Source organism: Rattus rattus, chromosome 7, assembly GCF_011064425.1.
Source record: "Rattus rattus isolate New Zealand chromosome 7, Rrattus_CSIRO_v1, whole genome shotgun sequence".
Taxonomy (NCBI): Eukaryota; Metazoa; Chordata; class Mammalia; order Rodentia; family Muridae; genus Rattus; species Rattus rattus.
This window is the reverse complement of record NC_046160.1, coordinates 24390115-24402941: the sequence shown is the minus strand read 5'-3', so window position 1 is coordinate 24402941 and position 12827 is coordinate 24390115. Positions and strand designations below refer to the sequence as shown.

The window sequence follows — 12827 nt, the reverse complement described above, 5'->3', positions numbered from 1 at the left end:
ACCTGATTATAGATGTTTGTGAGCCACCGTGTGGTTGCTGGGAATTGAACTCAGGACCTCTGGAAGAGCAGTCGGTGCTCCTAACCACTGAGCCATCTCTCCGGCCCCGGTTATGGTATTTTAATCACAATAACCGCAAAGTAACTAATACAGTGTGCCTGTAGATTTGTGTAGATGTGCGGGAGCACACACACCATGGCACGGGGTAAGGTCAGAGGACAACCTGCGTGGCTTGGTTCTCTCCTTCCGACATGTGGGTCCCAGAGATGAAACTGGATATCAGGCTTGGTGGCCTGAGCCTTGACCTGCTGAGCCACCTCGAACTCAGAGATCAGCCTCCCTCTGACTCCCAGTGCTAGCGTTAAAGGTGTTCGTCACCTTGCCATGCAGGTGCTGAACCCTCAATCATTCCAAATGCCGGGATTACAAGCGTGTGCCAATATATTCTGCCACAATTGCTTCTTTAGACCTAATTTATAACTGACAGCAACTAAACCGGCTTCTATTCTAATGGAGGAGATGAAGAGTAATCATCTTCAAAATTTAATTATTTTTTGCATGCACACACACACACACGTGGAGGCACAAGTGTGCCATAGCGGGTAAGGAGGTCAGAGGTCAACTCCATGGCTCTGGTTCTCTCCTCTAACCATGTGGGTTCTGAGGATGGAACTCAAGTCCTCAGGCTTGGCAGCAAGCACCTTTACCACTGAGCCCTCTCACCAGCCCGAGAGTAATAATTTTACAATACAGTCTAATAATGATGATGAATACTGTGCAGAAAAACTTAGAATATGAAATGGATGGAAAGGTTTAGATTTTTAGATTTGATGGCGGCATTACCACAGAATTTAAGACAATGATGTCTTTCAACTCCTTAATTTCCATTCAACGTGCTAGATATTTAGGGGACTGACCTCCAATGAAGACCAAAAGCACCGAGTGACTTCTGATTTACCAGTGGGAAACTATTCTCGAGTACTCTCTGCCTCAGAAGCAGTCCTCCCACTTACGAAGGGCCAGCTGCTGGGATCCCAGTGTCCGCTGTCCCCCACTCCAAGGCAGCTCAGACACTCAGCCATGTTCATCTCCCCCTCACTCAGCCCACGGGCGTGCTGAAGTGAAGCTGAGATTTGGGTTCTGTGCCTTTGTTTTTTCCCCCTGCCAGAGTCAGAAGATACTATTAACAAAATGGATGTGAAGGCCTCCGTAACCTGCTGTAGGGAGAGGTCACTGTCTCCCGGGTTGAGCTCAATAACGAGCTACAACAGACTGATTTCCAAAGGACTGTTTCTTGGCTAGGATATTCCAGGGTTTAATAAGGGTAGTTTGTCTTCAGAAATGCAGCTTATCAGTTTAGCCTCCTTATTCTAAATTCATTAAGTTAAAACGCCTGCTTCTCTCAGAAGGCCAGATAGTGAATGTTTTCGGCTCTGGAGCCCAGGGGATTTTTGCTGTAACTGTTCAGTTGCCATTTTAGAGGCAGCAGCCATAGACAGCATTGCAGCCAAATGGGCATGGCTGTATGGTAATAAAACTTTATTTACAAAATGAGGCTGTTACCTGCAGGGTGCAGTTTGCAGATGATCGGTAGCTGAAATATAGTCTGAGGCTAGCACAGCTCACTCAGTCTGCCTACATCTCTGTAGGGCTTGGGAGTCTTTGTTATATTTTCAAATCTGGGTAAATATGAAGCACTGAGGAAGCACAGAGCAGCAGTGACAACCTTGACTCCAAATACGTTCTAGAGTCCTCAGATGAATTTAGATGTCCCCAGGATGCACTGTGATCATGGTGAGAGCCTAAGAGGGTACACTCTTCCATGGTGACACAATCCAGGGACAAGAAGCTCTGGAAGTAGCCTGCTCTATTTCCTGGTAACCCTCTCCAGCCAAGATCAATGGGCGAGGTGCTCCAAATCTAGCAGGGCCATTCCAGGCTGCAGCATGCTAGCTTGTGTTGTCCCTGCCAGACAGGCTGCACAAGTCTCAGACGCTCTTCAGTCTGGTCTAAGTTTGAAGGGACTGTGGGTAAAACCCACCAGACAAGGCCATGCAAAATGGATGAAGGCCAATGCACAAGACTAGAACATAGAGCCCCATGGAGTGCCTGATTAAACCATAGGTCAGAAGGAGAACTCGAGAGCCAATATTAGGAAACAAGGCAGTAATAACATGTAAATCGCAAGTCAAATCCAGACCGGGGAGGTGGCTCGGAAGGAGAAGGCCCTTGCTGCCAAGCCTAATATACTACAATTTGATCCCTGTGATCCACCGGACAGGAGGAGGGGACAGGCACATGCCTTCCTCTCCCAAATATGTGAAAACATACTACAAATTATTGGTTTTGGGGGGCTTGAGACAAGGTCTCTTTATATAGTCCTGGCTGCCTTAGAACTCCGTATGTAGACCAGACTGGCCTCAAACTCATAGGGATCCACCTGCTTCTGCCTGGGATTAAAGTGCTGGGGTTAAAGGTGTGCACCTCTACACATACAGCTCTCAGTATGCCAACCTCTCTGTAGGGTTCGGGATGGTTTTTTAAAATATTTTAAAATTTGGGTAAATATTAGGCACTAAAGAAGCATAGAGTAACACTGACTAGTTTATTAAACTGTATGTTAAAACACAATACAAAATTTAAATATATATTTATATACTTAAATACATACATATTATATATATTATATATATGTGTGTGTGTGTGTGTGTGTGTGTGTGTGAAGAGAAGGGGAGAGGAAGAGAGAGAGGAGGGAGAGAGGGAGGGGGAGAAAGAGAGAGAGAGAGAGACTCACTACATAGCTCTGGTTACCCTGCAACTCACTATGTAGACCAGGCTGGCCTCAAACTCACAGAGATCTGCCTGCCTCTGCCTCCTGAGTGCTGGGATTAAAGGCTCCCAGCTTCCAATAAATAATTTTTTTTCTTTTTTTCTTTTTTTTATTATTAACTTGAATATTTCTTATATACATTTCGAGTGTTATTCCCTTTCCCGGTTTCCGGCAAACATCCCCTCCCCCTCCCCTTCCTTATGGGTGTTCCCCTCCCAACCCCTCCCCCATTGCCGCCCTCTCCCCAACAGTCTAGTTCACTGGGGGTTCAGTCTTAGCAGGACCCAGGGCTTCCCCTTCCACTGGTGCCCTTACTAGGATATTCATTGCTACCTATGAGGTCAGAGTCCAGGGTCAGTCCATGTATAGTCTTTAGGTAGTGGCTTAGTCCCTGGAAGCTCTGGTTGGTTGGCACCAATAAATAATTTTTAAAAAGCAGTTACTGGTATGTAGATTTAACTGGTGAATTTAATGACATATAAATTATAACTCAGTAAAGATCAAAGCAGTGATGTGGCGACTGCTCACTACAGTGGGAGGGAGCTAGCATGTGCAGCCCTTCACTGATGAGGTGAACAGGTGAGAGGGAAGGTACGCTCAGTTACACACGGAGGGAGCTGAGGCACCAGAAGCAACCCCAGTGCTTCTGAGTGGGACTCAGGAAACGGATGTGGTTGGGGATTGAATTTGGAGTCACTAACAGAAGGCTCAAATCAGAGACCTGAAGAAACGCAGCACACAGAGGACCACAGAGCTAGGAACTTAGAGCCTGGGGAAGGTGGAAAGAGATCAAAACTTAGCTACTCCAGAACTTAGAGTACAGCAAACAATTCAGTTCCTAGGACTTTCAGTAGTTTTCCTTTTTCATCGTCTAAACACAAGACTGGGAAGGTCAAATGCTATGAAGCACTCCAGGGAAGACGAGGCAGCAGCTGTACCACAGTACTTACAAGCTCAGAGAGCTTCCCAGTGTCCTCACCAGCAGCAGGGAGAACCAGGCCTCCCCAACAGCAAATCAGAAGCCGGTTCTCTGGCTCCGGAAAGCCCTTGAGTTCAGAGAAATGTTAGTGTTTTAGTCTAGCAGGAGAAATCTGGCCCAGTCAAAGGGGCTGGAGGACGTCGTGGGAGAGAAAAAGCAAATGCCCAGGGGCTGGCCGATGACTCAGCAGCAAGAGCACCTGTTGCTTTTGCAGAGGACTCAGGTTCAGGTCCTAGCACCCACATGATGTCACAGCTGTCTGGAACGCCAATTCCAGAGAACCTGACACCATCTTCTGGTCTCTGTAGGCACCAGGCATGCATGTGGTTTACATACATGCAAGCAAAACACTCCTATATGTAAAATAAAATGTAAGAATCCGAAACAAAATGAAACAAACAAACAGAAAAACCCCATACCAAATATCCCGAATAGCCAGTGACTTCAATAGAACGCCTTTCTGGAAACGGGATGGGATAGGGACACCCTGAGAGCAGTGGTGTTGATCTGGAAACGGGATGGGACAGGGACACTGAGAGCAGTGGTGTCGATCTGGTAGAAGGTAGTAGCTGTGGATCGCCCTTGATCAAGGTAGATCCCTCTATGGTATAATGAGCCCATTCATCAGTGTGTGGCCAACAGTCATCTCAAATACTGAGACTCCAAGCTCTATAGGGGGAAAAAAATGGCTACAGGTCTCATCCCTGACACCATAAGTGGCCCTGTGACCAAATCAAACCTTTTTCCTACCACCAAAAGAAACACAACAATGTGTCACTGTAGGGGAGATGGTTGGCAGAATGTCCTCATCTGAATATTCTCTCTCTCTGTCTCTCTGTCTCTCTCTGTCTCTCTCTGTCTCTCTCTGTCTCTCTCTCTCTCTCTCTTAAATTTATTTCTACTTTGTGCAGGGACAGTGTATAAGATACATGTGCATGTGTGTGTGTGTGGAGATCAGAGGAAGATGTCTGGTATCCTGCTCTGTTATTTTCTGCCTTATTCCTTTGAGACAGGGTCTCCTTCAGTTGGTAGCCAGCAAGCCTATGATCTTCCTGTATCCACGGGAGCCCCCAACAATACTGGAGGTACACACACAACCACATGTGGAGCTTTAACAAGGCTGCTGGAGTCGTAACACCCAGGTCCTCATGCATAAAGAGCAAGCACTATTAACAATGCCAAGTTACCTCCCCAACCCGGATTGTTCTTAAAGGACCCAAACATTCACAAAGGCAAAAGGAGTTAGAGAAAGACAGCTCTTTGATTCTGGACCCTTACTGCAATATAAGGTAATGAGGAGAAAAGATGCTGTCCAGGGAGAACCTGTGGAGAAAGACAAACGGGCCAAATGACCGGTCTGCACCGGCCAGGCTACAGAGGGACTTCTCAGGGCCCCGTCAGCACCACCCACGTCACTGATGAAGGTGCTCTCACCTCAGTCACTAAGTGACACCTACCTCACTCACACTGACCACGGCAAACACTATCACAAATGAAAATCACAACGAAGCCAAAAAAAAAGTCTTTCTTTTCCTCGTGGACCAGCCACATGCAGCTGTTTTTAAATGCTAATCAATTAAACTGAAATAAAAGTCATCTCCCATGTCATATTAACCACATTCTAAGTTGTTAACAGCCAAGCGACTAGTGGCTCCCTGCCGTACAGTGAGCATGAAGACAGGAGGATGGCTAGCATGGGAATGATGTCATCACAAACCAGAGAAAACTTGCCACTGCAAGGTTCTTTTCAGGATGGCATCACCATCAGACTTGAATTTCAAAAAAAAATCCTCTGATTGCAAAGAAAGACTAAGCTGGGGTTGAGGTGGGGACAGAAGCTCCCTGAAAAGATAAAAGGGGCCGAGGCTCTGACCGACCGAATATGCTTCACTGGGTAGAGCAAGCTGGAATGTTTTGATAGCTGGCAATTAAAAACGGTGACGCATCCCTGGGCAGGCACGGTGGAAGCCGGATAAGAGGGATTCAGCACCTCTACAGGCCCCACCTTTGGTGTGCAAGGTTGATTCCCAGCACAGGCACTTGAGAGCTGCAGCCCAGAGGCAGCTCCTCAGGAAGAGACAGAGAAAAGTCAATGAAGGGCTACAGAGCATATGGAAATTGTGGGGAGTGTGTGGGGGTGGGGTGGGGTGGGAATGTAGCAGGCTGTAGAGCACTCACATTGATGTATAAGAAGTCCTGGGTTCATAGCCTAGCACTGAATAAACTAGACATGGGGGTGCATAGCGATAATCTCAGCACTTGGGTGGTGGAGGCAGGAGAAACAGAAGTTCAAATCATCCTTAGCTATGTGTGGTTTGAGGCCAGCTTGGGCTACATGAGACCATTTCAAGAAAAACCAAAACAACCAATGAGTAAAAAAGAAACCAGAGTTGGGTGAGGAGGGAAGGAGGGAGGTAAGTAGGGAGGCAGGGAGGGAGGGAGAGATTCTGCCTGTATTAGAGAAAGCAAATGCCTGGTAAGAAAGGGAGGAGCAAGGAGGAAGTGTGTGTAGCGTCCACTGGAAGTTTGTTAGATTGAAGTATTTGCATATCCTTTGCTGGTAGATGGAAGATTTGGGTATTAAGAACACTAGCATGTCCCACAAGCACCTCTAACTCAGCATAAACTTGCTGGCTTCTTGCCCAAGTTTTCCTCCTGTGTTTGACCAAAATTACCATAATGAAAGCCAGGAAGGAACCCAGAATATTATCTTTCCTCCTCCTCAGCTGACCAACACACAAAATCTCCAGAGCCTGCCATCCACGCCCACCATCCCATAGCCTCTTGTTTGGATTTAACAATGAATAGTATTCCACACCAGTTCCTTCCACACTGAGAGGCCACAACCTGTTCAGACATGACGTCCGCCTCAGTCCAACCAGAGGAGGACCTGTTACTATGCTGTGAGCTGCAACTTTTCAGATTTATGTTTGCAAGTATCTGTCTGGAACTACTGGGATTGTCTGCTTGCACCAGTGTGAGTTAGAATCAGTAAAAAGTCCACCTTAAATCTTAAATGGAAATGGAATCTAATCCTAGCCCAGAAGAGGCTGAAAACTGGCAGACTGCCAAGGCCCAGGATGGCTTTGGGTACCTGCCAACACTGAGGGCCCTGCCGTTTCTTCTGATAATGTGTTAATTTTTAATTACTATGCTTTTCTGTCTTTCAAAAGAAGACTGAAGAAAAACCATAATTCCTGTGTTGACTTGGAGGGCTTTTCATGAAGAATGTAACCAGCCAGTTGTTTTCTGAAACCCTCACCAATCTCGCCAGCCTGCCTTTCTTTCTTTCTTTCTTTCTTTCTTTCTTTCTTTCTTTCTTTCTTTCTTTCTTTCTTTCTTTCTTTCTTTCCTTCCTTCCTTCCTTCCTTCCTTCCTTGTTTGTTTTATGGTTTTTTTTAAGACAGGCTTTCTCTGTGTAGCCCTGGCTGCCCTGGAACTCACTCTGTAGACCAGGCTGGCCTCAAACTCAGAGATCTGCCTGCCTCTGCCTCCTAAGTGCTGGGATTAAAGGTGTGTTTTAAGGGTTTTTGTTTGTTTGTTTGTTTGTTTGTTTTTTGAGACTGGGTCTCATATAAAGATTGGCCTTGAATTTCCAGCCCTCTGCCCCTGCCTGCTGAGTGCTGGGATAATAGGATTGTAGTGTAGCATCACACTAAGTCTAACTGCAGACCTTAAAATGCTTCATTTGGAGAAAAAAACTTAAAATGCATATTGGAGAGGAAAAGAAAGGGTTATTATTTAGTACACAGGTTAAAGGATTGAAGGGTCACCAAAAGACACTCAGACTGATGTGGACGAATGGATTCACCCTGAATAGCCTAAACCTGGCACTTTCCACAGGAGGCAGAAAGGGCCCAGGAAAGAAAGGTTCGAGGGCACCCAGAGTTGCCTTATGGGAAAAGGCCTGGTAACAGAAACAAGTCTTGGAAGGGGTGTGTGTGTGTGTGTGTGTGTGTGTGTGTGTGTGTGTGTGTATGCACACGCATACACATGTGCACACACATGAACATAGCTATGTGTATAGTAGCAACCTTTATTGCTTTTCTGTCCCAAGACCTTGTCCTTTCTTGTCAATATGGTCTTATTATTTTTAAAGGAATGCTCCTATCCTTGCTTTGATGACACAAATATCAGGGCCATGGCCCTTGATGGGCAGTGAACATCTAGGCCCCAAGAATCCTTCCTTGGATGTTTCACAAATCACAGGGTAGAAAAGCATGGGCCCTGGGAGGGCTGGGGCTCTGGTATGCACAGGACTATGTTCCAATGGCGTATGTGTGTCTATCTGCCAACAGGAATAGGAAAGTCTTGACAGCCTATGAGAGAAGGAGTAAGTGATAGGTGGTGTCCTCTGCCACGATCAGTGTGTGGCCAGCCCTCCCTCTCTCCTCTGCCTGGGCTTTGTGGGATTGTACCTATTACAGTTAGGGTTAAATGCCTGAAACCCGCTGAGCCTGTGGTGTGACGCCTGTGATCCCAGCACGTGGGAGACAGAGACAGGAGATGTTGAGCTTGGAGGCTAACCTGGACGATAGGGCGGTCAAGGCCAGCAAGGACTACAGTGTGAGCCTGTTTCAACAAACCAAAACAAAACAGTAAGCAGTAAAACCCTTGAAATATAAGAAATGATGGGTGGGGATCAAGCTCAGTGGTAGAGCGCTTGCCTAGCAAGCGCAAGGCCCTTTCTTTGTTGCTGTACAGTCACATGAACTTTCCACAGAACTGTAAGCTCTGAACTGTTCACAAATAATTAAAGCTAAAAATTTAAAAGACATCTGAAGCAAAATACTAACTTCATGTCCCATATCTGTGTGGGTACAAGGTAAGTGAGGATAGGGCAAGAATAGGGCACTATCCCAGCTCAATCTGCACTGTGAGCCTTGGGGAAAGGCAGGCCAGGGAGGAGAGTATGCAGTGAAGAGGACACCAAACTTCCTGCTGTTGTTTTGTTTTTATCTTTTTAAGTTTTCAAATTTGCAAACTGTTTTAAAATAGTTTAAAACTGTTATTCTGGTGAATACAATGAAAACGAATGGAAAGAAGCTGTTTAGTTGAAGACAAAGACAAAGTTTCTTTTTAGCTGTAGAAATACCCAGAGATTTTTCCTTTAAAGCTGATTTACTGTGTGTCTGTGTGCAGCTAAGTGTACATGTGTCTTGTGTGCATTTAAGAGCAAGTGTGCAGAGCTGGAGAAATTGCTCAGTGGTTAGGAGCATTGCCTACTCCTCCAGAGGACCTGGGTTCAATTCCCAGCACCCACCTGGCAGCTCACAACCGTCTGTAACTACAGTTTCATGGGATCTGTGGCACCAGGCATGCATGTGGTGCACATATTTATGCATGCAGGAAAAATACTTACACACGCAAAATAAATAAATCTTAAAAAAAAAAGAGCAAGTGTGTATGCAAGCTCATATACATGTATGTGCATCCGTGTGCATGTGTGCTCTTGAGCAGTGGCCAGTGCACCCAGAGTTCTCCATCATGCTCTACCTATCCCTCTGAGACATAGGCTTTTCCCTGAACCTGCAGTTTAGTTTTCTGAGCTAGCCTAGAAGACAGCAAACCCCGCTGGTCCTTATGTCTCTACCCTTCAGTATTTGAGGCCTGTAAGGACGTGCTGGGACCCAAGCTCTGGTCTTCATGATTTTGAAGTAGGCATTCTTAACCACTGAGCTATCTCTCTAGCTGCCCTATTTGGTGATATTACAAAGAGCAAATCCACTGAGGATAAATATCCAGGAATATAATTTCTAGCATCTCACAAAATGGAAAATGGATATTTTTCCATTTAAAAAGTCACCTGTATCTTTTCCTTTGGCTAATACAGCATTATTTTCGACAACTCTAGTCAAAACCATTCATATTCGCATTGCCTAGTACAAAAGGTCGATAAGGCTGTAGCTCAGTTGGAAGTGTACCTGCCCGGCATGCGTGAGGCCCTGGCTTTGCTCTCCAGAACCACAAAGCAGGTAGTATAGTGAAGGCACTCAACAGGCAGATCAAGGCCTGCCTGGGATACATGAAACTTTACCTCAAAAAAGTAAATTGATTAATTAAAAAAGAAAAGATGGAAACTGAATTGCTTAAAATGTTATCCATGCCCCCCCCCTTTTAAACCACAGTACACATTTCTTGTGGGATCTTGTCTGTGATTTACACTTCCTGCTGTGTCCTGAAACTGTTTTTTTTAGAGAGTAGCACTATCCCTTTCAGGACCCCTGCCTCAGTAGCACCAGACTCCAGGTTGGGAAGACAAACTGGACACCTGGATTTCACGGATTGGAAATATTAGTCTGATTAGAGCAGGGGTGCAGTTATTTCTGCTGAGCCTTGCAAAAGTAAACAGACTATCTGCAATTTAGACTCCTTGGTTACTGGAACCATGAAAAGTCACATGTACAAACTATTATTGTCGCTGTGACATCTCACAGTCTCCTGCTAGACATACATGAAATCTCTTAGGATTGCTTCTCTGGACCCAGGGTAGAATGTCAGCTTCTCTTGAGCTGTGCTTCTCCAAGCTGGATAGCCCTGTTAGTTGCCATGGATACACTGTGATGTCTGCTCTAGGACTAATTTCACACAGACCAAGATGCCAGCTGACATGCTGACTTTAAAATAAAGTCTTAATCTGGAATATATTCTACTGTCTGATCTAGCTCTAAAAAATGCCAGTCATAATTTTAAGGCTGCCACTGGTTAACTGTATCTTGGGTGTAATACAGCAAGCCTATGGTTTGTCTGTGAAAATGTCTGTGGTTAAATGTCTGTGGTTAATGTAGGTCCAGATTCCCTTCTGTTCATCTTCCGAAGCAATAAAACGCTGTCAGGAAGACACTCTCTGATGGCTTCCTCCAGCTGACTCACCTGGGACCACTGAATGCCTAGCAACTTATCCTGGTGCCCCCTGACACTTTGAGCTCTCAGGCACTCTGGTGATGCAGAGGGGCAAAACTAGTAAACTATGAGGCATAAGGCTTAACCCCTGCTTAGCAGGTGATGTTACTAAAGCTAACAGACACTTCCAAGCTCAATTCTTTCAATAACCTTCCCTGTCGTCTAGTTTTGAAGTAAGAATATTCTCAATGGAGAACACAGGATTTAAATATTATGGCCTTTAATATTTATATATATTTATATTATAAATATTTATATATATATAATATATATATATAATATTTATATATATTTATATTTATATAATATTTATATATATATATGGTAAGTGGTTGTTCTGGGTCCTTGGGGACATAATTCTAACCCATTCTCTGTCTTTCTCACTGGGTCTCTTACTCCAGTTGCCTCTAAAATAGAGTCCTCGTGTAAACCTCACAAGGTGGATGTCATCATAGCCCCGTAGATTAAAGAACTAAAAAACATGTCTAAAGTCAGGTGAGAGCCAGGTCCAAACTTGGTGCCTCACCTACTCCCCTTCCTACTTGGCTCTGCTTCCAGAGAATGGCTGCTTCCTGCTAGAAGTGCCTTCAGGAGTCAGCGGGCATTGTCTTACCTGGTCCAGGTCCTGGGTCTGCACACCGACAGAGCTGTCTCCCCAGGTCACTGATTTATTCAGACTCTATTCCCCTTTCTGAGAGAGCCTGGTAGCCAGCTCCCCTGCTTCCTGCTAATGCTATCCCCCAAATTGGTTTGATGACAAAAATCACCCAGAGAACTTGTTAAACACATAGCCTCTCCCAATCCTGTTCTTGGAGATTCTGATTCATTGAGTCTGACATGGTCCCAGAAATGTGTATTTTTAACAAGTGCCCCGGGGAGTCTTCGCTTCTGCAGGTTTGGGAAATGCTTCTCTGGGAGTTTTTAGCCCATGAATTTTCAGCCTTCAGGATCATGTACTGAGTCAAATCATTACCAGGACAGCTGCACTGATAGAAAGCACTCAGCACATACCGCACAGAGTGGTCCTGGTTTTTTCCAGGGAGGATGGATGGGATGTCGTGCTGGGTGAATTGGAATGTCTGTGATTTTTTTTTTTAACTCCTTTTCAAGTGATGACTGTTGAAAGAATTCTTTAATGGTTGTGCCCGTGAGGGAGTTTCTGTATTGCTCTGGTCATAGAACAGCTTAAATCAAATAGAAATTATGCCATTCAACATAGTTCTTTTAAGTCTGCCTATGAGAATTTTGAACAAGAGAAAAATTAAAATAAAAAAAGAAGTCTTCATTCCTTAAAGAACCCTAAAGCAAATTCTCTGTATAACTGAGACTGAGGGACTTGGGCTTTCTACTTAAGTGCTTATAAACCATATACAGAACGACTCAGAATATCTTATAAGAGATTAATTATCAGTTTATAAACTATAATCAGAAGCAGAAATTATCTTTTAAATTAAAAAGTCAAATGCAAAATTGTTGAAACTTATGATTATTAAATTGTGCTTAATGTTAGTAAAGATCTCAAATATGAGCCTAATCTATGCTCACACTGCTGCTTGTCACCACAGCACTTCCGCTAGTCAGAGCTGAATGTCAACAGCTGTATTAGAGTCAGAAGGGGGACAGGGAGTAAAAACAGAAAATAAATTTAAGAGACCATCAGTGGGGTTAAGAGTGTCGGCCTTCCTGTTCAGCGGAGCACTCAGCCCAAGCCTGGTTTCCGAGAGCGCAATCCCAGAGGTGGCCGAAGTCTGTTCCCTGCTTTGAGGTACAAGATATACCTACCTCTTGGTGGGAGTGGGCACTCCAGAGGACATGTGGCTAACCACGGTGTCATTCATATTGGTCAGAGGGCGAGGAGGACTGAAAGAAAAGACATTTACATTACATTAGTAATTATCAGGACTGGAGGAAGCAAAGGAAGAATGCAGACAAAGGACCAGCTACGGTTTCTGATGTGTGCAGGACATGATGGTGGTGGGCTCAGATATGGAGTTTTCAAATGAAATAAACTTCACAAGAAGGAGTTCTCACTCACAAGGCCACAGTGCCACAGAGCTTTGGGATAGCGGGAGGCGGCAGATTATAAAGACATTACTTTAGGGTGGACTGCATATC

General features: G+C 44.9%; 1 protein-coding gene across 5 annotated transcripts in view; it reads right to left on the bottom strand.

Annotated features, from left to right (window-relative positions):
- The window catches only part of Dtnb (dystrobrevin beta), a 192794-nt gene that overhangs the window by 45562 nt on the left and 134405 nt on the right, over positions 1-12827 (bottom strand). For all 5 annotated transcript variants that reach the window (XM_032909066.1, XM_032909068.1, XM_032909067.1 and 2 more), the window contains one exon: positions 12495-12572. In XM_032909066.1, coding sequence (XP_032764957.1) covers positions 12495-12572 — 78 coding nt within the window. The remainder of the gene's footprint in view (positions 1-12494; positions 12573-12827) is intronic.